The sequence below is a fragment of the Pleurodeles waltl genome, chromosome 3_1 (genome assembly GCF_031143425.1).
Source record: "Pleurodeles waltl isolate 20211129_DDA chromosome 3_1, aPleWal1.hap1.20221129, whole genome shotgun sequence".
NCBI classification, from domain to species: domain Eukaryota; kingdom Metazoa; phylum Chordata; class Amphibia; order Caudata; family Salamandridae; genus Pleurodeles; species Pleurodeles waltl.
This window is the reverse complement of record NC_090440.1, coordinates 760,278,158-760,303,196: the sequence shown is the minus strand read 5'-3', so window position 1 is coordinate 760,303,196 and position 25,039 is coordinate 760,278,158. Positions and strand designations below refer to the sequence as shown.

The following is a 25,039-nucleotide window of genomic DNA, read 5'->3' as shown; positions in this document are numbered from 1 at the left end:
CCCAATGTGCTTTGAAGGTGCTGGCTCCCAAAAGCCAGCAAACTTAGATTTTGAAAAATATTGTAAACAATTGTATAACCACTTCATTACTCCCAAAATAGCACACTAAGGTGATTACTGGCTTACGTTTTAACGTCAATCTCAACTCACTTTCAACTTTACATTTTTTTCGGGAATTTCACTTTTTCCAGTATTTTTTTTTTTGCATGTGTGTGTGATGGCATGCAATATTAGTTTCAAGGGAATCAGACAGTAGGCAAACTGGCATATAACAGTTGCTGTGTTTGCATATGATGTGGATTGTTTGGACACATGACTGCGAGTGTGCTGTGGTTGGGTGTACATATGATGGTGGGTGAGGGCCTATTACGGTGCAAATGTAGACATATGATGGGTGAGTGGACAAATGATTGTGGTTGTGTGTATACATAACTGTGGGGATGGTGTCTTACTGGATTCAAACATAGAAAACAATAAGGCTAAGAATGGCTAAGTATTCCACTTGCATGAAAAATAATTTAATTAATTTACAGATGGTACATAATCAGCAACAATCTAAGTACAATCAATCCTGGAGCAACAACTGCGTTCTGATGGGTTTGTGGTCTGTATCTGTCCCACACCTACTAGTCTTGCACACTCAGTTCCAGTTTCTTATTTTGGGGGGTGAGTGAAAGGGAAATATTTAGTCATTTATTAGGGATTTATTTTACACAGGTGCAGCCACTGATGGATCCAAAATCCTTCAACTAGGAGCATCAAATAAAGTATCGCCAAATAGTTACTTATCTTCTCAATTAATGACTCATAGCCTTCTTGAAGCTAAGTGGTCTTTGGCCCTAAAATGGAAACTTTTCAAAACACCTCCTCTAGATTTACAGCTAACAAAGGTGTGGCACGCGCTAGTGAATATCACTCCATAAATGCAACGTAAATAACGTGAGAACATAGGCCCCCTATAAAAGTGCTTCAATAAATATATATTTTTAAAAATGTTTTGCAGTTGCATATCCTGTATGTTTGCGAATAACAGGCTATGGGACCACAAAACACCCTTCTCCACGAGGCTTTAGTAAACCAGACGCAAGAACCAAGCTGGTTCACACATAGGTAACCCGACCCTTTCATGCAGCAGTAATCCCTTACATTGCAACTGAGCGACTGCCATCTTTCATCTATAAAATCCAGTGTCTTGCGAAAGGAACCGGGTCACAATTTTACTTATTACTTTATTGGAACTAAACGACTTCGGTAATTTTGGAACAATCAGATGAAAAACACGCTTTCTGTAAAGATCTTTTAATCCTTTCAGTTTGCTGGGTTACTGCTGTGCTACCACTAAAAATATCAACATTAATGCAAAAAAGCAACTAAACTGATTCTTGAAGCTTGAACTAGGAATTCCCCTTGCTGCACCCAATCACTTTTTTTAAAGACTTGTAAACGTTTCAGCAGGAAAGAATGCCTCGAGTTGCTTTCATTTAGCCAGACCTTAAAATGCTGTAATGTTTCTATATCCTAACCAGTGTTGTATCTTAGTTGCCGTAGCTACTGAATGCGTGGCGAAATAAAACACAAGTAAACTAACTGTATCGTATACGTCGGCATACGTGTGATTTTTTTTATTGTGTGCATGATCAAATTTACGTCCTATAAGTAAATGGAACAATAACCACCGGTATAGAATAACATTTTATCTGAAAATTTAAATATTCGCAAATAAAAAAGCTTACCTGCTATGATGTCATCCATTTGCTCGAGGGCTGCTTCAAGCATGTAACTAGCATCAGAAGCCATGATGTGTGTTTGACTTTTGTCGAGCCTATTCGGCACCTATTTTGTTTTAGAAAAAGAAAGAATTACATCACTATATTATCTTTAAAACATTGTAATTTAAATAAAATGTGAATGTGTTTTTAATTACATCTTAATGTTCTGTGTATTAATGTTTATACTCGAAAGCATGTGCCCCCCTTGATAGATTATTCCTAAAATCTGTTTGTCATTTTCATAATGAGAATTACAAGTTACAATATGTTTTTCAATCGATCTCCTAGACAGATGAACTCAGCTAGTATTAGTTTCAATGGCCACTGGCTAACCCAACTTCTGTACCATCACACAGACAGTGGTATAACCCCTCACAGATTTCAATTCCCTTTGTATCCTGACATTTCCCCATATTTTCCGGTACATTCGATCATCTGATGAAGTGTATTCTCTGGCTGTAGAATAAATGCTATTTTACCAACCACAGAGGGTAACCCAAAACAAAACCTCGCAGGGGTCTGGGTAAGACTTAGTTACAAAAACAAGAGAGACCCCTTGGAGAGAAATGATAGATTTCCCTCAAACCATTCTAGAAACCATCCTCATAAAAAACATATAAACTATTGATATATATAAAAACTGTACTATTGTGAGTCAAGATTGACGGATGCTTGAAGGGCTATGGATGAAGAAGATTAGTCAATTTAGTGTGGTTTCATATGGTTCCCCTAGCTATCAGTCCTGATGAAGACCTTTGTGGAGCCGATAGGTGGCCCAAGAGCGTGAGGGGGTCGAAACGTCGACGATATTGCTCAAGCCTGGATTTGGTTTACTATTTTGTGAAGAGAATAAAAAAAAGGGGATCTAATTCTATTTGAAGAAAGAATACTGTGATGTGATGTGGTTTAAGGATTAACCAACAGGTTTTCTTTTTATATGTTTTTTATGAGTGTGAGGATGGTCTATCATTTCTCATTTCTCACTAATAATCACGAGCACTTTATTCTTACTGCACTTGTTTCTCTTCTAATCTTTTTTGTTGTGATATGATAGGTGATGTTAGAAATTATGTGTAAAGAAATGTGTATTTGGTATGTGTAATTAATTATTTTGTAATGAATGCAGGGTAATGATGTGTATGTATGTATGGGGTTTGAATGGTTTGGTGCTGTAGAATAAATGCTAGCATATCATTACTAACACGCATTATTACCTTTGTGTTTTCATCTTACAAAGTATTTCAAGTTATGAGTCTCTTTTTTTTCTAACAGACTTAGCCAAAAAGCTGCACACATATATTATATAGCAAGGACAGCTGCAAACACCTCGTTCTTAGTTCCCAGAGAAATAAAAACAACAAGCACTGGCAAAGCCAATAAGTTGTACCTTCATATTGTGAGTGCTAAGAGACTGGCATACCAATGCTTGTTTATAAAGCCTAGTCAAACATGAAAAGAAAATAACATTTCAAAATACTGGAGGAAAAGCAAAGCCATCTTAATTCATCTCGAAAATGAAAAACGAACTCAATGTTTTAAGTCACTACAAACGGCATAATTTATTTTTCTGATTTCAAGGAAACTGATCAGAATTTAAAATGCCTCCTGCACACGGCACTACTTAAAAATAACTGAAGAGTAGTAGTGACAAGTACTTAAAAGAACATAAAAGCTGTCTGAGGCTGTGGATAAAGAATAGTCAGAATTTAAAGGAAAACACTCGCAATATAAATTTCACACAGCAATTTGATGTTCTAAGGCTGCCTAAAGAGAAGAATGATGGGAAACAGATGAGACATTTCCCAAGTACTCCTCCTACCTCAAAGCAAGGCTGAGTGAGATCAGTAGTTGAGGCTTCTCCATTATGATGTTCGGGCTCTGCCTTTCCCTAGTTTGCAGCCCTAAAGTAAAAATTTCCAATCGCAATTGGTCATGTCATGTTTTGTAAGCATGAATTGTTCAAGCGTGGCCTCATTCTAATCCTTGGAGAAGGTCATGAAGGCATGCACTTTAAGGCAGCACAAACGCCTGTGCTTGCCTAAGGCAATTACAGAATGACGGCATGAGATAGGACTTGCCTTTGAACAACCCATGTTACTAAGTGAGTGCAGTCGGGGGTCTTCAGTGCCATCAAGCTGATAGATTGCATCCCCTAGCTATTTCTATGCATAGCTCAGTCCAAGTCCTTCGTATCATGTTGATCATTTTTGGGAGATTCACCCTTTTTAAATTATCACATGTCTCAGTGATGTGACCAGGTTGTCACAACCCTTAAGTTCTCAAGGCCTGTCCTGATTGTTAGACGAGGCTCCCACAGTGCATTTTACTGTGTTCTACTTCTACAGATTCCTTGGCACAGTACGCACATGAAATCGTCCTAACAGAGGGATATGGACATCCTGCTCTTTAGCAGGAATGGGTATTTATTTTCATGCTTTATAGAAAATGAAAGCTTGCTGTGGAAGAATACTTAAAAAAATTAAATAATTTGCATTCAGCCAATCCCAAGGGACTGTTAAATATTACAATTGGATTGACAATGAGAACTCTAATTTCTTCTACATTTCTCTGACATCCAGGGTATGCCACAGATAAATTTTGAAGGGAAGGGGGTGCATGTTTTTTCGTGCCGTAAAAGACTAACATGGAAAAGAGTAGACAATTCCCCTATAGGTTCAAAATACCCATTCAACAACAGTCTCTGGGACTGCCTAGTTATGTTTTATTTCTTGAACAAGGCCAAGATAAACTTACAGATGAAAACTCAGATTCTCCCCCACCACCACATTTTCACAATTGTTTTTTGTGAAATACAAATATGAGACATTGCTTCAAAAAGATGCTAATATCGAAATATGAAGCAAAACAAAAAAACGTGAATAAATATGGTATTGGAAACCCATCAGAGGGGTATGGCAGATTCTGGATTGAAAAGTGGTGTAAAGTTATTACCTGGAGGGATGTCCTCTTTACAATCTATCCCCTTCTCACTACAATGTCTCCTCTTGACTTCTCTATCTCCCTTGTCTTACCCCAGTGTATCCCCTCTATTCATTTCATTATTTGTCCTTCTTTCCTATCTCCCCTAAGGTGTGTTTGTAATCTCCTTCATGCATCATCTCTCCTCCTTTCCCTATGCCTCCCATAATTTCTCCCTCCCTTGACATTCTACCTTTTTACCCAGTCTTCCCCCTCTTATTACTGTGACAATCTGCCCTCCTTTTTACACATGTACAATTCTCCTTACCCTATCTCCTCGATACAATTTCTCACTTCCTATCGGTCTTCCTCACAAAATTTCTTTCTTTCTTGTCTCCTACTGTCCACCCTCTATTTTTCCCCACGCCTCTATCAATATTTGCCTTCTCCTACTTGTTTCAAGCCTCTCTATCAATGTGTCACATTCTGGCGTCACATCCATACATTACTCCATTCTTACTGTTTTCTGTGTTCCACCTCCATTTCCTCTCAGTGTTACTCTCCAGTTCTGCATTGTTTTCCTTTCATTATTGTGTGAAATCTATTCAATCTGGCTCCCCTTCTTTTATAAAGGTCTCAGTTTTCTCGGTCTCTTCTTCATATGTGTAACCTCTTTTTGCTGTATTTATCCCATATTATTCTCTACGCTCTGCTGTGTCTCAGTGATTGATGATCACATGAGGTTCAGAGTCTCTTGACAAAAACTAAATGTTAGACCTGTCTGCCTTAGGGTAGTCTTCCCCAAAACTTTTTGCCTGCTTGCCTATTATTGCTGCTAATTCTATTTCTTGGCTTTAGGACTCTCAGCACGTTATCACTAGAGACTAGTACTTAAGTGCTTGTGCTTCTCCCCTAAACATGGTTACGTTGGTGTATACACAACTGACAGATTTCATTTGAATGAATGAATGATGTTATTTGTAAAGCGCAACAGCTACTCAAAAAGAGTGCCCGGGTGCTGTAGCCAGAGTAACATGGGGAGGATTACAGATTAAAGATAGGTCTTCAGAGATTTACAAAAAATAGATTAATTTTCTATGCTTCTACACTTCAATGGGAGAGGATTCCACGTTTTGGCTTTTTGAACTAGGAAGGAAGTGCCACCACATCTGGATCCTTTGAAACAGGGGGTAGAAATCAAGTGAGCTTTACAGGACCAAAGGTTTCTGCTAGGATGCTATTTTTCGATTCTTTTGTTCAGGTAGACTGGACCTGAATTGTACAGGGCACTATGTGCCAGAGTAAGTGTTTTGAAAGTGATTCTTTTGCCGACTGGAAGCTAGTGCAGTTTAGCAAGGAACAGTAAAATTGAAGTACCTTTTTTAAGATTATAAAGGTGATGGATTGCAGTGTTTTGAGTCACCTGAAGACGGGAAATTAGATAAGTAGGTAAACCCAGGTATAAGGCATTTGAGTAGTCTAGCCTGGAAAGTAGAAGGGCCTAGTCTAGAAGACTTATATGTAAGTCCCTTGTAAAAAAGTATACCATTTATCCAGGGCCTGTACATTAAATACTACTAGTGGGCCGACAGAACTGACTGTGCTACCCAATTCAGTAGCCCCTTAAACATGTCTCAGGCCTGCCACTGCAGAGCCTGTGTGTGTAGTTTTACTACCACTTCTACTTTGCATTTAAAACCCCTTGCCAAGCCTTAAACTCCCCTTTTATTACACATCACCCCTATGTTAGGCCTTAGGTAAGCCATTGAGCAGGGTGCTGAGCAGGTAAAAGGTAGGACATGTACTAGTTTTGCATGTCCTGGTAATGAAGAACACCTACATTTGTTTTTCATTACTGTCAGACCTACTCCTCTTATAGGTTAACATTGGGAATTCCTGTATAGAATTTTGAGCTATAATTTCTGATTAGAAAGGAGTAGCTGCATCATGTTTCATATCTTTGGAATTGTAATGATAAACCATCTTTACTGGTAAAGTCAGACTTAAAATTACTATTTTAAAAATCCCACTTTTAGAAAGTGGGCATTTCTCTGCTCTTACAGATCTGTGGGCCTGCATCCTGTCTTCAATACACATCTGGGGTGGGTGATAGCTACACTTTGTTCATTCCTTCTATAGAGCCACAAAGTCAGGAAGGGTAGGTGTGTCTGACTGCTCATCTGCAGGTCAGGATGACACTTACACCTGAATAGGCAGTGCCTGTTCTAACACAAAGAACTGAATACCCCCTACTAATAGCCTGGAGCCAGGGATGCAGAGGAAATTATACTTGTGCACTTCTAAGACCTTTCTTGGAAGTCATCCCCACTTAATATGCATCTTTGAGTACTGGGTCTCTCATCACACCAAATCAGACTCTCCTGGACTCACACCTGGAATCTGTCGGAAGAGCTGCTGTGCTGCATCAAGGCCTGTCACTCTGCTGGACTGCTGACCGGGAAGGACTGCTTTTCTGCTGTGCTGTCCTGCTGCCTGTTGCTCTCTGATCTTGCTGAGGGATACCTGGACTTTGCCTTGCACTCCAAAGTGATCTCCAAGGGGTTGTTGGCTTGCCTCCTGTTACTAGAGACTCAGGGATACCAAAGTTTCTACCTCTTCTTCTCTGCCTGGTTTACTGGAAGTGGACCCAGATTCTTCCACCAGAAAAATCGATGCATCTCCCGCCTACTGGAAGCGGCAACCATTACATCAACCCTGTTGCGGGGGTAGAACCTGCGCATTGCATTCGGAACCAGCGCTTCACCATCGCATCGCCAGGCATCGGAACCACCACATATCCACCATTACTGTTGGAAGATCAGCGCATCCCTTGACTGGGTGGAGAAACCAGGCGCACGGGCTTCGGAACCAACGCAACGACATCGCATTGGAACCATTGCATTCCCTTAACTGTATGGAGAAAGCCGGCATATCGGCTTTGGAACCAATGCACTGCAGCACCAGCGCTTTGCCTTCAAAACTGTAGCATTGCTAGTACTCCATGAGAAAAATCTTGTGACTGCAACCAGGACTGAGATACTTTGCTCAGTGGGCCCTGCATGAGTCTTGTAGCCAGCCTGCGCTCTATTTCGGGCAGCCTGAACTCTTGACTTCCCCGGTCCAGCATGATCTCAAGCTATCCCTAAAGCGCTATTTGCTTCTACGCACTAGAACTCCTGTTCTTTAAAAAATAATAATTTGACTTCTACTTATTGGATTTTTGTCGTTTTGGTCTTGAATTATTTATGAAATTATTGTCTATGCATCTAAACCTGTGTGGAGTCTTTTTGTGGTGTTTTCATTGTGTTACTGTGTGAGTGTGCTGCACAAATACTTTACACATTGCCTCCTTAGATAAGCCTGACCACTCTGTGTCAAGCTACAAGAGGGTGAGCACAGGTTATCTTTTAGTGTGAATCTGACTTACCCTGGCTACAGTGGTGGTCTCTTCTTGGACTGGGCACATACTCCTGCCAACTAGAAAACCCATTTCTAAAACTAGCAAACTGGGCTTTTGCCGTGAGAAAATATACTTGAAAATGCACTGTGGTGCTCATTGCTTAAAAAGGCTTTCCCTGATCTCTCCTGGTAGATGGGGAGTCAGGCTAAAGTCATTAGGTTCACCCACTACACTCACTTTCACCCTGCAACTGTTCTGCACCTCACCACTTTCAAAGTTAACCAACTAACAGAGTTTGCCCCTCCCAAGCACCATAAATGCTGCCTTTCTGTGCCAAGGCCTGAGATTTCATTCAACAAATGAAATGCAAGAGATAAAGGAAACCAACGCAATATAATCTGTTTTTAGTCAACCTTGGAAAACATATACCTGCTACGATGTTTTACGGATAAGCTGGAAGGGATGGAGAGAGAGATGTAGAGGATCAGGGATGTGAGCGAAAAGCATCAGAAGGGAGAGAGAGCAAGAAAACGTGCAAAAGAGAAAGATAAAAAAGTAGTTTCCTGAATATAAGTAGTGGAAGACTACAAGTCACCCAATTAAAAGACTTACATAGAAGATGTGCTCAAGCACAAGCAAGGAAAAGGGTAAGGAAAGAAATCAAAAAGCAAATGAGACTGATAAGGAAGCTGACAAATGTTAAGTAATGGGTTGATCCATGGCCTACTCTATATATCGATACTGTACACAACAGGTATTCGACAACCGATAGGCAAATGTTGTCTGTAGGAGAGACCTAAAAAAGCTGTGCTAATAAAACTGACTACTACTCATGCATCAGAGTATCTATCTTGTTCAAGTGTACACAACATTTTTCAAAAGCAGATCAGCTGTGACAATCATGTCTGGAAGCACACAGAGGAGTACCAGAGAAGAGGCCAGAGAATCAGGCTATAAAGACACCTACTTGGCTGCATCATGCCCAATAGCTGTAAAGGTAATATACGTTTGTGTGACACAAGTGGGCTATATACGCGTTTTTGTCCAGATGAAGGCACTTGACCTCTTTCGGCACATACCTGTGCATAGATCAAAGGTCTGTTGGGTGTCCATCTGTGCTAAGTTCAAGTTGATATAATATAACATGATCCATATGGCCTATCTGTCCCCTAGGCGGCTACACATTATATACCCCACCAGAGATCGGGCGTGTGCGACAGCTAGCTGTACTATGCTGTTAAAAACTTTTGCAGTGCAACGTACGCTGTACTATTACTGAAATGCCAATAAAGAAACATGTAACCACCAAAAAAATCTCAATAATAATTGAGCATAAAAACATGTTGAAAATCTATGTTAATGGAAGGGACAAATTGTGACTATCCTGTTTGCTTTCTAATCATGTGTATGGGGACACTAATAAATTGAAGTTAGTCTACTCAGGTAAATTTTTAAGTTATTTGTAATTTAGTATTACACTAATAGATTTCCATCTAACACCCTGTACGTTAGAGATAGCGTTCCGTCAGAGAGGTACAGCCTCTCTATACACAAAGCCTTAGGTAGAGGAAACTGGCATAAGGTCATGACAAGTCTCACCCAGTTAGCTTTCCCAGACTGGGGCAAACCAATGAATGTCACGTTATGTGGGGGAAGGTTTTATCACCTAAGAGAAATTTTAAATGAGACAGACATTAACCATACATTGGTTAAGAACAATTAGCTACGACTCCATGGTACAAAGGCTAGCATACACTTTTGTAATTATATTTTATTTAGGATGGACATACGATAGCTGATCTGAGTCCCCCTCTCATATTTTAGGTGTCTTATTTTTTATTTATTTATTTGCATGTTCCCCAAAGCCCCCCTCATTAATTAAATGGATAGCACCGGGGAAGAGGTGGTCCCAGGAGATGTGGGGGAGGCTATTGCCCCCCTCATTTACTTAACATATTTGCCCTGGGTAGTCCCTAGGGCGTGGGGGAGGGGGTGCTTTTATTTGGACATTTGCCCCGGGGCCTCATGCACCCCTCTCCTCTATGATGCCCCCGGGACCTGGCCCAACTGGAGGGCAAATAAAAATGTAAAAAAATGCTGGAGATTTTTTTTTTTTAAACCTCAGAAAAATCTGCGGATGGACCTGTGGATTTTTCTGATGTTTTCTTAAAAAGGAAAATGCTTTTTAGCCTTGGAGGGTTCCCTCAAGGACCCCAACACCAGGGCTAAGGAGTCAGGATGACTCAACCATGGACCCTTTTCTTTTCTTTTTTTTCTTTTCTTTTTTTTCTGGTTGCCAACACTTCTTATTGATGTGTTCTGAGCCAATCAGATATCAGCACGGGGACAGCTGGATCCACAGAGGATCCACGTCCATATATCTTATATATCTATATTTTTCTGCATTACATTTCTCCAAAACTTCTGAACAGATTCACACCCACTCACAAAAAGCGTGATCTGCGGAACAGAATCTTGCTTTGTGCCAAATTTGGTGTAAGTCCAATCAGTGGTTCGGGCTGTAGGTGTGTCTAAAGTACCTATGGAAAAATTAATGGGGAAAACGCATTTTGGGACCCCCCAACTTTTTCTTGGCCCCTGCTTGACAGATCTCCCCGAAACTTTCAAGACAGAAGCTGAACTTAGCAAAGTATACGTTTTGAAAAGTTTGTGAAGATTCGTCATCGACCGCCTCCTCAACAATGACGTAGGACCTCGCATCACACCCTTGCAACTCCTCAGAACAGAGGTTGCACGAAGCAACTCCAACCCAGACTTTGCATTGCCTTGGTTGCGTGACCCAACTCTGCGCACCATGATTTAAGGTGCACTTATTCAGCGGGCTTAACTGGGCTCCTGTAGCCAGCCTGTGCTCCATCTCGGTCAGCTTGACTTGTGACTTTCCTGGTCTTCTGCGATCAGATATTCTGGCTTTTTGGTGCTATTTTCACTGAAATCTTTAAACTTGCTTATCTCCAGTTCTACTGGTTGTTTTGTTGTTGTTTTGGTCTTCATTTGTTTATAAAATTGTCCTCTCTTGTTCTGTGGGATTTTTCTTGTGTTTTGTTTTCACTTTATTACAGTTTGAAATGCTGCATAAATATTTTACACATTGTCTTTACGTTTACAGTGACTGCTCTGTGCCAAGCTACCAGAGGGTTGTGCACAAGATAACTTGGGGTTTGCTGTGACTTCACATTGACAAGGTTTGTGGTTGCTGCTTGAGTAGAGTTTCACCCCCCTCAATCAGTAACCTAATTTCCTACAAACTATATTAGAAGAAATAGAAGTTCAAAAAAGTAAACACTTCATTTATTTTCACTTTTTAGTTTGTGGAATAAATGCAGTGAGAGTAACAGAAATTGTTTTCTAACAAGTGCATTTGTTGTGATTCTGGGCAAATCACTTAGGGCCTCATTACGAGTCTGTCGATCACTCACGGATGGCGGTCAGACTGCTGCCAATGCAGCGGTCCAAGCGCTAGATTAGGACCATGGCAGTTGGGCCACCAGCTCCGCCAGGATCAGGGTTCCCGGTAGTCTGGGGGTTGAGGAGGTCCATAATCTGCCAGGGCAGCGCTTCAAGCAGTGCTGCCCTGGGGCTTACGACCTCGATCTCTGCCAGCCATTTCATGGCAGTAGCACTGCCATGAAATGGCTGACAGAGAACGGGTGCAGCGGGCCACAGGGGGGCCCATGCACTTGATATGGGCAATGCAGGGGCTCCCATGGCCAACACCCTTGCATCCTACAGCATTGCTGTTGGCTCATTTACGAGCCAGAGACAGTGCTTTGGGTTGTTTTCCGCTAGGTCAGCAGGCGGAAACTCAGGTTTCCAATCGCTGACCCAGCAGAAAACTCCTAATGGGCCCGGCAGGGAAGTAGCCTGTATGGCGGCAACTTCTCCGTTGGAAGTTCGGAGGACGGCCTAAACCGTCCGCCGAACTCGTAATAAGGCCCTTAATATGTGCCTAAAAATGAATGCGTAAGGAAACAGGTGCTCATGTAAGGTTTGTGTAAAGCACTCCAATAACTTTGAGTTTATGCTGCAATACATAAAACAGCAGAATAAAGTGCTATCATTCAGACAAACTTTGGCACTGAACCTAAACATGCATACCTTTCGCACATCCTTCAAAAGTGATAGAGCGTATATTTTAGCCCTGCCCCTCATGTCAATAAAGTCATCAGACTGTGAAAAGTTTATATTATGAAAGCGAAATGTGAGGAAAAATGAACGTAGAAAGCTGCACTGACACACATTTTAAATGTGCAATTTGCTTGTATTCCACAGTTTGACATAGGTGCCACATGCTAGAAGGTTAAAGTTGATGTTCAAATGTAATTTAGACTCTAAACTGATATCCAATATCAAAACAAATTTAAATCTCTTGTGCTTGGTCTACACTTGAATGTGTCATTCATGGTCTACACTTGAGCTATACGTTCTACTGTCAGAACTGCAGAAATGCCAGACTTATCCCTCTCAGGAAGGTAAATTCAGATTATAGGAGTAGCAAATAGGCAATTGACAAATCCTGTGACAGAGCATGTTCCAGTGAAAATAGGTTCATTTGAAGACAAGCACCAATTTGTGGTTTGCACTTCAAGTCCAGTAAATCTGTTAGGACATGCCCTGTTGTGCAAGTTAAAATGTTTAATTAGCTGTACACTCAGAGGAATAGAAATACAAATAAAGGCAGGAAGAAGGTGTCCCTTGTAAAGTTGTGGAGCAGTATGCACTTGTCACTCCAGTGATGACATGTAATGATTTGCCTGCAGAATTGTTGTTTCTGAGGTCTGGGATTTTTCAGGAAAGGACATTGGTCTCATGAAAGGAGTTGAGACAGTTAAAATAACAGTGAAGCCAAATGCAGCCTATCCAAGAATACCATCATACAACATGACAGCATAGTTGCAGAAGTAACACCCTTAATTAAGAGCCTGACTGAGCAAGGTGTTCTGAAGGAAATATTGGGAAACCCTTGTAATTCCTCTATTTTAGGACTGTGGAAGCCCAATGGAAAATGCTGCATAGTTCAGGATTTGAGAAAAGTGAATGTGATTGTCGTTCCATGTTGTTCTGTGGTACTGAATGCAGCAGTGGTATTTCAGATTCCTTGTGAAGCGGGGTGGCTTACAGTCATTGACTGGTGTCAGGCTTCTTTTCCGTTCACCTTCATGAGGGCTGCCAGTTCCTTTTTGCCTTTAAATTTGCTGGTCTTACTTTAACATGGTGTCATACTCCTCAGGGGTATTTGGAATCGCCATCAATCTTTAATCAGATTTTGAAAAAGAACTTGAAGTCCCTCAAAATGCCTTGCCATTCAGTCTTGGTGCAGTATATTGGTGACCTTTTTGTTTTATCAAATACTCAAGAAGCATGGGAGGGATACCATAGCTCTCTTGAATCTCTTAATAGAATATGGAAATAAAGTTTCCCCTGCAAAGGTACAGGTTGAAAAATGCATCCACAAAAGTTTGGATTAGTCTCCATCCAGTATTCTTACTGCACTGGATAACTTGTACAGTGAGGGAGCCTCCTCTAAAAGTTCTTACCCCTTGAAATTTCAAAAATTTCAAACTGCAGAAATAAACCCCTTTCTAAATCCTCTCTTTTGAGCCAGAGCCATTGGCACCATTTGATCAAACTATCATTTCAGCAGGTTTCCACAGATCTAAGCACTGGCAAAGCCAAAAGGTGTCACATCTGCAAGAGCTATTAGCTTTGCCATGTGCTCTAGCCATGTTTTTGTGGCCGCTGATCAGCATGGCTAAACGTTACTGACGTAGAGGAGACTGGAGTGTAGTGGAGTGTTATAGAGTGAAGTGATGTAGAATGGAGTAGAGTGTCATGACCTACAGTGGAGTGGGAGGTTGTGGAGAGAAGTGGAGTGTTGTGGAGCAGGGTGTCCTGGAGTAGAGTGGAGAGTAGTTGAGTGTCTTGGAGCAGAGTAGAGTAGAGTGGTGTGTTATGGAGTGAAGTGGAATAGAGTGTCATAGTGGAAGCAGAGAAGTTTTAAGGAGGGTAAAGTGGGCTTTGGCCCCAGGCTCCCTCCTTTCAAGAGGCCCTGTTGTTCTAATGATCGGAAATGTCCCAGCTATTTATCATTTTAGGCACACTGTATTATGTGCTTTTGTTATTTATTAATTTTTGTGAGCCAGCCAGAAAATCCTGCAGTTTTCATTGCGGACTGACAGTCATTTCTGGGTTGGGTTGAGCATGCACACTAAACAATTGGGGCCTGTGCACTACTTTTTTGGGGCAAGCGCATGCCCAGTTCAATCACATGTGCATTTACAGTGTGCAGGTTACTGCAGGGAAAAAAAACTTTTGCACCATTGGGTTTCATGACATGCTTGGCGTAACCTTGCCAAGGCAAAGAAGCTTCAGGCATAGAGCCGGTAAAAATTTTCTGTGTTTTCTTCAGCTCGCAAAAAAAAGGCAAGTACACAGGAAGCACTGACAGGTGTTTTAAGATATGCTTAGCAATACTATACCAATTTGCTTGTGAGAGACAGCTAATGCATAACCAGTAAGAGACTGTACACTTTGAATGGCCCTATTACTTGTTAATTGCACACAGATCTTTTCCTTGAAGTGATTTCATTTGAGGTTATCAAAATAGAAAGATAGACAGACAGACAGACAGACAGATAGATAGATAGATAGATAGATAGATAGATAGATAGATAGATAGATAGATAGATAGATAGATATATAGACAGACAGGTAGGTGTGCTTAAAAAAGCTCCTCCACACCTGCCTTGCACCCATTTGGAACTGCACACAGCACTCTGAAGTGGTCCATGGAAAAACAGGTACAGCCAGTGTTAGCCGCAGGACACGCATCACCTTTAGCCAAAATTGCAGCATTTGTTTATGCATCCTACTAGTGGTTTCCCCATCACAGTTTTTTTGGGGGGTTTGCGAGAATCTCGACTATCATGATTTTGTTTTTGTTTTTTTAACAACATTGTCTTTTTTTCCAAATGCAAAATCGTGGTGTCGTGACCATGATCTTCATCACGATTTTCATTGCTTTTTTCCTATTTTTTTGTTCTCTTTGATGATGTAAATGGGCTTAAAATGGATAATGAATTCAATGTTGTTCCGAACAGGGACATCCCAAAATATGTTTGGCACATGGCCCCCAAAATTCTTAAGATGTCCCCGAGTGGAAGGGCACAGAGTGTAGAGGAGTTGAGTGGAGGGGCGTGGTGTGGAGTATACATGGTGTGGCATTGCACTGTCAATACAGACCACACATTTTCAATTGAAGTGACCATTGTGTTTGCACAAACATACAGCTTTACTGGTAAAACGATATAGCTCACAAATAATGTAGAGAGTTGGCATCACCAAGAGTATTGATTATTTTTGCTCGTATTAAAATATTTGTTTCCAGCACACTAGAGATTTACAAAAAAGTATTTCATTTATACTTCCTAATTTTCATCCATTCTGATATTTGCACAGTTCATTTACATTTTGTTGTATGCTAGAAAAAAGCCTTTTCTTTCACATACAGAGATTGTCAGATATATCCTCTCACTTTAAAGTCAGAAAGTAAAGTAAACATTAAAGTCCCTGGAAGACAGAACTTAACATTTGACCTCTCTCTTTCAATGAACAGCAAAAGAGACAAAATGAGAACAAAATGGAAAGGCCTGTTTACAGTAAGCAAGTATGCTTGGAAGAATACAGTAAACAGGCTATGCTCCACGGAAGGGACAAAGACATGCTGGACAGCCTAATATAAATAAAGCCTGCAAATAGCAAACAAATGTGAGGTACAAACCACAAAGTCAGTAGTAAGCAATGGGCGGAATGTATTCTTAGGTCTACTTTCTCCAGAAGTCTTCAGCAATCAGACAGATGTGCTGTCTGGTAGGCTTCAACCTACAATGTGATACTTAATTACTTATTTTGTAGTATTCGTACAATCCTGCACCCAATCAACATTTATTTTTTTCTCATTTCTATTCAATTACTTTGACTATTTATGTCTATAGTTTCTTGCTTTGTCACCACAAAACAAACAGTTAATCAGCTTTAAAGATCCGCTGCTCTAGACATGTATAATTTATCTGAGCTCAACATGCGCCCTAGCTCAGTCCTTAGAAGGGTGAGGAAAATCCTCTCACCAATTGTGATTGACAAAAAAGCGATGTACCTGAATAAACATTCAAATAACCCTGCAGTTGTTCTTTTTTTACCCTTCCTACTTCTAATTTGTTCAAAATGGAAGCAGTTTTCGATCAAAGCTTTGTGTAACTTTCCATTATAGCGGTTAACCATAATAGGTACTGAGATATAGACAATGAAAAAACAGTTTGTGGGAAGTTAAATTTATACCAGACCAATGAATGGGTCTCATTTGATCCCACTCTTTTCCTTTATATTCCTAGATTACAAAGGCCTTGGGAAAATGTTTCAATTTAATGAAATGTGCAGCAATCTTCTTTGTTTGACTTAGCCAAAATATTGGAATTACCAAACTAAATTCCAACTATTTCATGTGATTAATTGTCCACATAGGGCGTCTTTCACTAGAATGGTAAACTTGTGGTACTATAAAAAAAATCCCAGTTAATAACGGATTTTAGGAAATAAAACAAGTAAGTTTTTGCACAAGACACCTCTTGTAATGTGTCAAAAGTGTTGGGTTGAAATAGATGTACCTATGTTCCACACACAAGCATTTCACCAATGGCATGCATGCAGTTACGCTTCTTGAAAGCTACAATCTAAGACTCTCAATCTATCACACAATAACTGAGCACTGAGTAATCATAACTCTTGGAATTCTGGGAGACAACATTGCTGACGAAGCAGGAATAAATAGAGGTAATTAAAATACGGGTACATATTAGTCTTATGTTTTGCAACATAAATGATTTTGGGCATTTTTTAACAATCAGAATTTCTTTACAACTATCAACGAAAACACCCACTGTGCACCGCTCACAATGCTCCTACCTTTTTGATGCATCTTCACCTCTGACTGAATTTATTGCTCCCTAATCACTGACCTTTTGTAACCCCTGTTGATATCTCCACCAATTTTGCAAAGTAAGAGTCACTCTACACCTTCAGAATCGCAACATAAACTGTCAGTGTACATAAAGCCCTCGTACCATCTCAAGTCTCATTCCATTAGCACTTCCTAGATAGGCTTAAAGGCACATTAAAAGCATCCTATGATGTACACCCCTCTTTGTCCGTTTACTCATTGAGCCTCACAATCCAATCATGGATGGATGGAAATACATAGTGCACAATATACTTATGTCTAATCACAGAGTAAACCATTATCCACCTCCTCTGATCCAACATTTGTGCCTATCTATGTAAACAGTGGTGTAACAAATCTTCAGCCTCCCCGTCCCCCTACAATGCACACTGAGGACCCCCCTGGCCTGCAACCTACCACTTTCCCCCACCGCCGAAAAGATCTAGTATATTTGGACTGTACAGTGCTGGGAGACCCCCTGGAGCTCGCCCCCGCCCCCCGCACCACAAGGGCTAACGTTACACCACTGTATATGAATGTACACCTTATCTCTGAAAGTCATGTCCAAAACTCCCTTGAAACAGTGCTCCATCACGCAAAATTCACTAGTTTTCTGGCCTTGATCTCATCGCTCAGATCCTACACCCAGCAACTCCCACACCACCTCCAATCACTCTGACGTCAGACGATTTGTCACTCAATCCCCACTCCTGGCTGTCAACCTAACAACCACCGTCACCTCTATGATCGTTGTGAGAAACTTCTGCCTCGCCATCATTTGGCAAACTCTTCATACTCACCACCCATCCTTTCTGTGCCAGCAAATACCATGGCCGCCTCCGACTTCCAACTCTCCTGTGCAATTTACATGCACCAATAACCCTGGCACTAGTCAATAAATGAACTCCTAATGGAAGTTGGTGTTACAACATATACAAATGTAATTTACAGCCGTTCTAGCGCTCCCTCGTTAGTCTCAAGAAGACTGTATGTAGAACATCTGGGGAAAGATTAGTGGCCGTTGGTATTAGCTTTAAGATATACTATACTAAATGGCATTAAAACCATTTCTAACACTGCACAGATTACAATTAGCAGATAATGTAACAAAAGATTTTAAAAATATCACTTCCAATTGTAATTAGGAAAGCAGGAATATATAACGAAACATTAAATAGTACAGTGACAAAACAGTTCATTTTTTAAAGTAAAATAGCTACAGATTTTACTGATAAAGGCTTCCTATTAAAAACAACCAAACAGTCAGACAATGCTAAAGACCTAACATTCGACAGCATGGGGAACATTTGCATAATTACCTCTTAGTAGTCATGTGAACTGTACTTGTGGTAAGGCTTTATATAGTCATTTCACATGATGGCAGCGCAAGGAACTACCATTTTAGTGGTGCTAATTATACCCCCTCATTTAGCATGACAGAGGCAAGCTTTCTGGCAAAAACAATAGAGCGCTGAATAAATCTCTTCTGTAGGAATACGGGCATATGCTAGAAATGCATTACTTTACTCAAAATATTTAATCATGTTTCGTCTTAAAGTGAGATGACCCCTGCATACATTTATATTAGATAAAGCTACAAAGTAAGTGCACAACTCGTAATAATACGGGGTTATTGTTCAACTTTCAGAACAACCACTGTAAAATGAAAACAATGCATAAGATCAATACCGTTCTCACACAGCTTTCAAGCATTTTAAAGCAACCAGACCTTTGGCTCATTTGTAAAAGATAACGACCGTGCACATTTTTGATGTACTGTCTAACAATAGCAATCAATTCACACATATTCCAATATATGTGCCATATACACGGATAATGAATTGCAAATGCAATAATATCACCTGGAACAACGAGGTGGAGAACGTCAAATTATTTCAATTCACACATATTCCAATATATGTGCCATATACACGGATAATGAATTGCAAATGCAATAATATCACCTGGAACAACGAGGTGGAGAACGTCAAATTATTGACCAATACCTGTCTACCAAAAAAGAATGGGGAGTGGTCACAGTCACCCTCGCCCTCCCCAGTAAAAAACGCATTCAGGGGAAGCATGAACGAAATGGTTTCACCTACTTCAGCCCACATTTACAAGTCCCTTGTGTCATCCACCACCCACCCCATCACCTAAAGCAATACACATGCCCTTCCCCACCCACTTAATAAAATATACCAGGAGGCGCTCACACTCCCACACTACCCTCAGAGAAATTGTTGCCTCCTCAACATAATAAATAAAAATATAGTTTCTAGCCTCCCTTCTAGTCCACTTCTGTCATAACCCTATTTTACTCCCGGGATATAAAATGAATAGAACCACCATGTGAGCATTTCCTCCCCATCCTGACACCGTGCTCTAAACCTGAACACAGAGAGCCAGGGCAGTGCTGATAGCAGATCTGTGAGGCGCTCATCTGGCTCTTTCCTGTAACCGAGGGTCTGCTGAGATGGCTTGCTGATTGGAAGTCGGTGGTTGGTACAGCAGTAGAACTGCCCACATCATCCTCCTTCCTCAGAACCATCACAATATGCTCCACTAACAGACTAGAAAAATGGGTGTATTCCAACCCAGAACATGGGAAACCATTAATTTTGGAGTTGCTTGAGCTGCCAAGGAATGCAAAACACACAGAAAGGTGTGGTGTGCAAGGCTGTTCTGAGAGCGGTTCAAAAGTCAAATCAGAATGGACTTGTAAGAGGGACCAGTTTGTATGCCTTCCTTCAGGACAGACGACCCTGAGACCTAAACAGACTACTATTTTACCAATTCTGATTGACTGCTAACCTCACAGCTCATTTCTGATAGGTTCAGCGCAAGTGACACAAATTGCTAAAAAAACATAGCTTTTTCAGAAATTGGGATTTACTATCCATAAACAATAAAAAATGACCTCTGTATTAAAATCATTTTAATAGGATGCTGGCAGCCATTAAGGGTAGGCAAATTACTGTTGAATCCTTCCTCCTCAAACATCTGTTTAGACAGCAGTGTCGGAACAGTTAGTGGCCCATACTGAGATACAGCTGGGCAGTTTTTGAGTCTGACCATGAAGCCAACCACAGAATTTGTGAATTTTCTCTGTGTGTCTTTTATTCGAACAAATGAAACCTTCCCTGGCCTGACCTTTACCTCTGGAAATGGCTACAAGCCTCAGTTGGTTATGAAACCTCCTGCTATTCCTGCTGTCTACAGTTTGCACTCTAGAGATTATCAATGACTGAATCTTTTTTTAAATATCTCAAGGAACCCCTTTTTGAGCGATTTCACTTCCAGCACAAGTCTTCAAAATAGTGGTTCGCGGGACTTGCTAAAGTTAAGTGCCGTGCCTGGCATAGTTGTTTTACACAATGGCTCATAAAGATGGCATTAATCGAACAACTAACGAATTTACAGTATACCTACATTTATTTTCACAGAGCTAAACCATAGCACCCCTAGTATTTCAAAGTAATTCACCCCCTTATGTTACACTGTCTCCAAATTAATTTTGAAAAATTTGGATTCAGAGGTGGAGGTAAAAAACAAATTCCCCAACCTCAAATTTTGACTCCGTGCAAAATATGCCAGTAAATCTAACAGGCTCAGACCGTATCGTATAATGACCAATAGTACACACAGAAGGTAAATATCCCTAGCAATGGGCAGAGCAAGGAGTGGTTACCGGGTATATGAGGGGAGTTACATCATTGTACAATCCAGCCTTTTACTGTATGATTATTCTTTGCATTTTTAAGAGCCATCAGCAAGATCATAAATAAGTACCCATGCCATCAATCTTTGTTTATGTTTAGATACTCTTGGAACTCGTGTTGTTTTATTTGTGGTCTGAAATAAAATTAAAAATACTGTTGTATATTTAAAGCAGTAGAAAACAAATTGATGCCAGTTATCCAAGGAGCAGAGTACAACCAATATTCTCTGAAATTATTTCAGAGGCCTCACTCACTACAAAACAAAGTCACCTAACATCTCTATCTCCTTCGAAATCACCCCCTACCCCCACTTCAAGGTTCCTTTGTGAAAGTGTTAGGCTAAACATTTTGCATTAAGAGAAACTCCTTTTTAATTTGACTTGAGTACAAACTGGGGGATGGAGGAGCACCTGTACATTCTCTAGTGAAAGCTATAAAACTTGGACACACAACTGGAACAAAGATCTGATAGATAGACTGGAGGAGAGGTTCTGACACTTGGCCTCTCGGACCCAGATCATGGCCCTACTCAAGATTAAGATCTGCATTCCACAGTCCCATGTCAGACATGACTGAAATTTAGGGGAGACATCTGTGGTTGAAAGGCGGAACATATGAACCTCTCCCCACTTCAAATGCACATTACAGTATAACTACTAGAACCCTACTGCAGAACAGTAGAGATACACTTGCAGGAACGTGCTGAATACTGCCAGAAGAACCAGTTGTGCACAAGGAGTAACTGCTGCCCTAGGAATAGACCGCACATCCTTCCTGCATCGTGGCTGGCCAAGGAAAACTGGTTGTGGCTGTGTAGCACTCTGAAGTGTGCTCTCTAGGGGCTTGTTGGCTTGCCCCCTAGTCTCAAGGACATTAAAGACCCCCGCGAGGGACCTAAACCTTCTACTTGTTTAATCTCGAGAGCAGTGCCCTCTTAAGTGCCTACATCATCTACTGGACATCATCTGGTAGCAGCTGTGCGGCTGGAGTCTGGATTTGCCTGGTGTGGAGCCTTCAAAGAACTGCACGCATTCAAGGAATGTGTCCCTTTATCGTGGGCCACGGCATCCATAAGCGTCCGGTTGGTTGTGGGTGGATTCAATGGTTGTGGGACCCCACAGGGCCCGTCTCTGTCAAGCGTCCCTCATTTCTCTTGTGTGACACACGACTGCATGCTCATTGCGTGTGGTGTCCAATTCACTGGTTGCGACCCTCTGAGTTGAGGGTGTAGCTGGAGCAGTTGCGCATTCTACCTCATGCAGCACCACTGAACTTGCCCCAGTGTGTGACTGGATGTGCCTGGTGCAACTCAAATCATCGCACAACCAGCTGTGCCTCATTCCAAAGAGGTACTACACTGGTAACTTTTCTGCATGTGATCGGATCTGTTTGGTGTGACTCAAGCCATCGCGCACCAAATGTTGTGCCTCATTCCAGGAACCTTATAACATGAAATATAATCATTTCAGGTGAATTAGAAACCAGCCCCACTTTAATGAAATGTATTTGCCTTAGATATGAGAAGGATTTAGGTAGACGTGTGCAATAATGTTTATAGTTCAATGCTAATATGTAGTTCTCATTTGCGTTTACATTCTTGTATACAAATGTAATGCATTTATTCTAACTGTAAAATTAAGCTAATTTGAGACTGTGTAACTGACATTTACAATTTTTTTTAAATAAAAACGTGCACAATAACACAAATTAAGATATATAAAAGAGAATAATACTTTAAATTGACATAACTAGGCCTGTATTTCTTTTGGCGTGAGAAACTGTTTTTCATTTCTGGTTTTGTGTCTTTTCTTTGCAGGTAAGTTCGCATGAATTATTAGTTTGGAAATGGATATACTATTGTGTTAATAATAGACATTCTGGGGAAAAAGACCTTGATGGAACAACATGGAGAAACCAAATGGAGATGGCAGCCCCGTAATTCAAATTTGTTGCAACCAATGTCCAGATCACAAAGGATAGTATCTTTCTCAGACTTGGTTTAAGAAAATCTGTGAATGTTACAGTTTACATTGTGAGACTGGAGAGGACAATAGAGCTGGTGATAGTGTGATGATAGGTGTTACCTGACAGATTTGTGTGGTAATAATTAGTGTTCTCAAAGATTGATTTCAGACACTATCCCTTAAGGCTTTGAGAGGTAGAGGCCTCTGACTCTTCCCTTGTCCTAAGCTTTGATGAGTGTGGCATAGGCTAACATTTAATTCACTTAATAAGACTCTTGACCAAGCTTCAGACTTGCCGACACCTTCTTCTTCCCCTATATGACTATGCACGTATTTTGTTTTTTTTTTTGCAACAGCCTCCTGACTTTTTGAGATTTCCCCCATCATTTTATAAATTAATTTAGGTAGATGACCTTAAATTGTACCCATGTATAGGGGAGAAGATCAAAGACTTTTCTCTGAACATTAAATTCTATTGTCAAAATTCTGTACTGCTGTAACTGAACTCTTGGTGAGCCTTATGCTAATTCGCTTAAACTTCTTCAGGAGGTTTGGTTATCCTGTTGTTATTCTGTATCTCTACAGTATGTTTGAGATTTGTTTATATTAACCTGACTGTTAACTTGTAATAAACTGCTTTACTTAATTTCTGATTTGGGTTATTTACTGTGTGACCAAACTGGTTATACTGTAAACTAATGTTGATCTGGTTTAGAGCTAACTCCTTATATCTTTCAGTTCAATAGAAGAAGACACATCACCTAAGGATTTATGGAAGACAGCCCAAATGTTCCATCAGATCAGACTAAAGTCAAAGGTGAAAGCTTTGACTAAAGCAAACCACTTGGTGTAGCCAACCTCCTCCCTATCATGGTTGGCAGCCTAAAGTAGCACCTACATCCCAGCCAACTGTGAACTGCTGTTTTTAATTGGCACTTTACTTTCTCTCTGTGCTTTCTTGCCTTACAATTTTAGAAAAATTCATGTCACTTGATTCCTATTTCTGTTTTGAATGACTTTGGCATATTTTGGGTCCATAAATTAAGCTAAATTTTTCTAAATTGTCCTGGGAATGTTACTGTGTTCTTTAATTGAAAATTATTGGTTCTTTTAGAAATTCACACAGACTCCTCTGGGGGTTGCCTGCTGCTTGGGCCATTGCTATCAAGGATTGAACCGATTACCTTGGAACTTTGTTTTGGTCTAACCGATTGTGTTTAGTAAGTTGTCAGGGGTCACCTCCTCTCAAATCGATAACCCAATTTCAGAAAATGAACATTCTAGAACTCTGTGATGTTCACAGATAGTTGTTATGGAAAGAACATGTAGTGATACATCAGTTGATACTGTAATGAGAACGGGCTTGGGTACTAGCTATAAAACTCCAGGGTAGATCTGAACCAGCTAGGAGCCAATCAAAATGCATAAATGTGGTAGCGTACAGCTCTCTTATTTACAATTTATAATTCATATGTCATAATGTTATCAGACAACACAAAACGTAAAAGGAAATTTAGAATTACTGGGCAAGTGATCATGAAGGCACCAGATCCATATACAGAGCATCAAATGGATGCTATAGTACATATAAAGGCACATTCTAGTTGTCAATACCAGAAGAAACAACAAGTGCATAAAGACCTGGAATACTCTAGTCTGTCAGTACCTGAAGAAATGAACATATACACACGAAACTGGAGACAAAATTTTATTTCTAGTTCATATCAGTTTTTGTTTGAAAAGTCTGAATGACTGAAAGTTGGGACGCAACTTGGGCCCAGCTGTATCATGCATTTCGGTGGTTGCAAACGGCCCAATCAGGCCATTTGCGACCACAAAAATGCATTTTGGTATGTATGAATTCCAATTTGAGATTTAGTAACTTGTTAACGAATCGCAATTTGGAACTGCGACTACATACAGATTGGGTATTAGGAAGGGGCATGTTAAGGGCGTCCATTCCTAATACCGAATCGCAGCGGTATGTAGGAATGTTTTGTTACCGAAATGCGGTTGCAAAACATTCACATTTTACCACCTACTTCAAGAACTACTAGAAATTGGGTCTTTTGTTGGCAGTCGGGTTACCCCTTGTCCAAGCAAGAACCTTCACTCTAGTAAGGATAAAGGAGAAACACACCTGGTTAACACCCACTCACCCCGTTGGTGGCCTGGCACGAGCAAGCAGGCTTAACTCAGGAAGCAAAATGTAAAGTATTTGTACCAACACACACAGTAATACAGTGAAA

General features: G+C 40.5%; 1 protein-coding gene across 8 annotated transcripts in view; it reads right to left on the bottom strand.

The window, feature by feature from the left end:
• The window catches only part of PPFIBP2 (PPFIA binding protein 2), a 1,142,047-nt gene that overhangs the window by 884,216 nt on the left and 232,792 nt on the right, over positions 1–25,039 (bottom strand). For all 8 annotated transcript variants that reach the window (XM_069223551.1, XM_069223543.1, XM_069223546.1 and 5 more), the window contains exon 2: positions 1,734–1,833. In XM_069223551.1, the coding sequence (XP_069079652.1) occupies positions 1,734–1,797 (64 nt within the window). In that variant the 5' untranslated portion in view covers positions 1,798–1,833. The remainder of the gene's footprint in view (positions 1–1,733; positions 1,834–25,039) is intronic.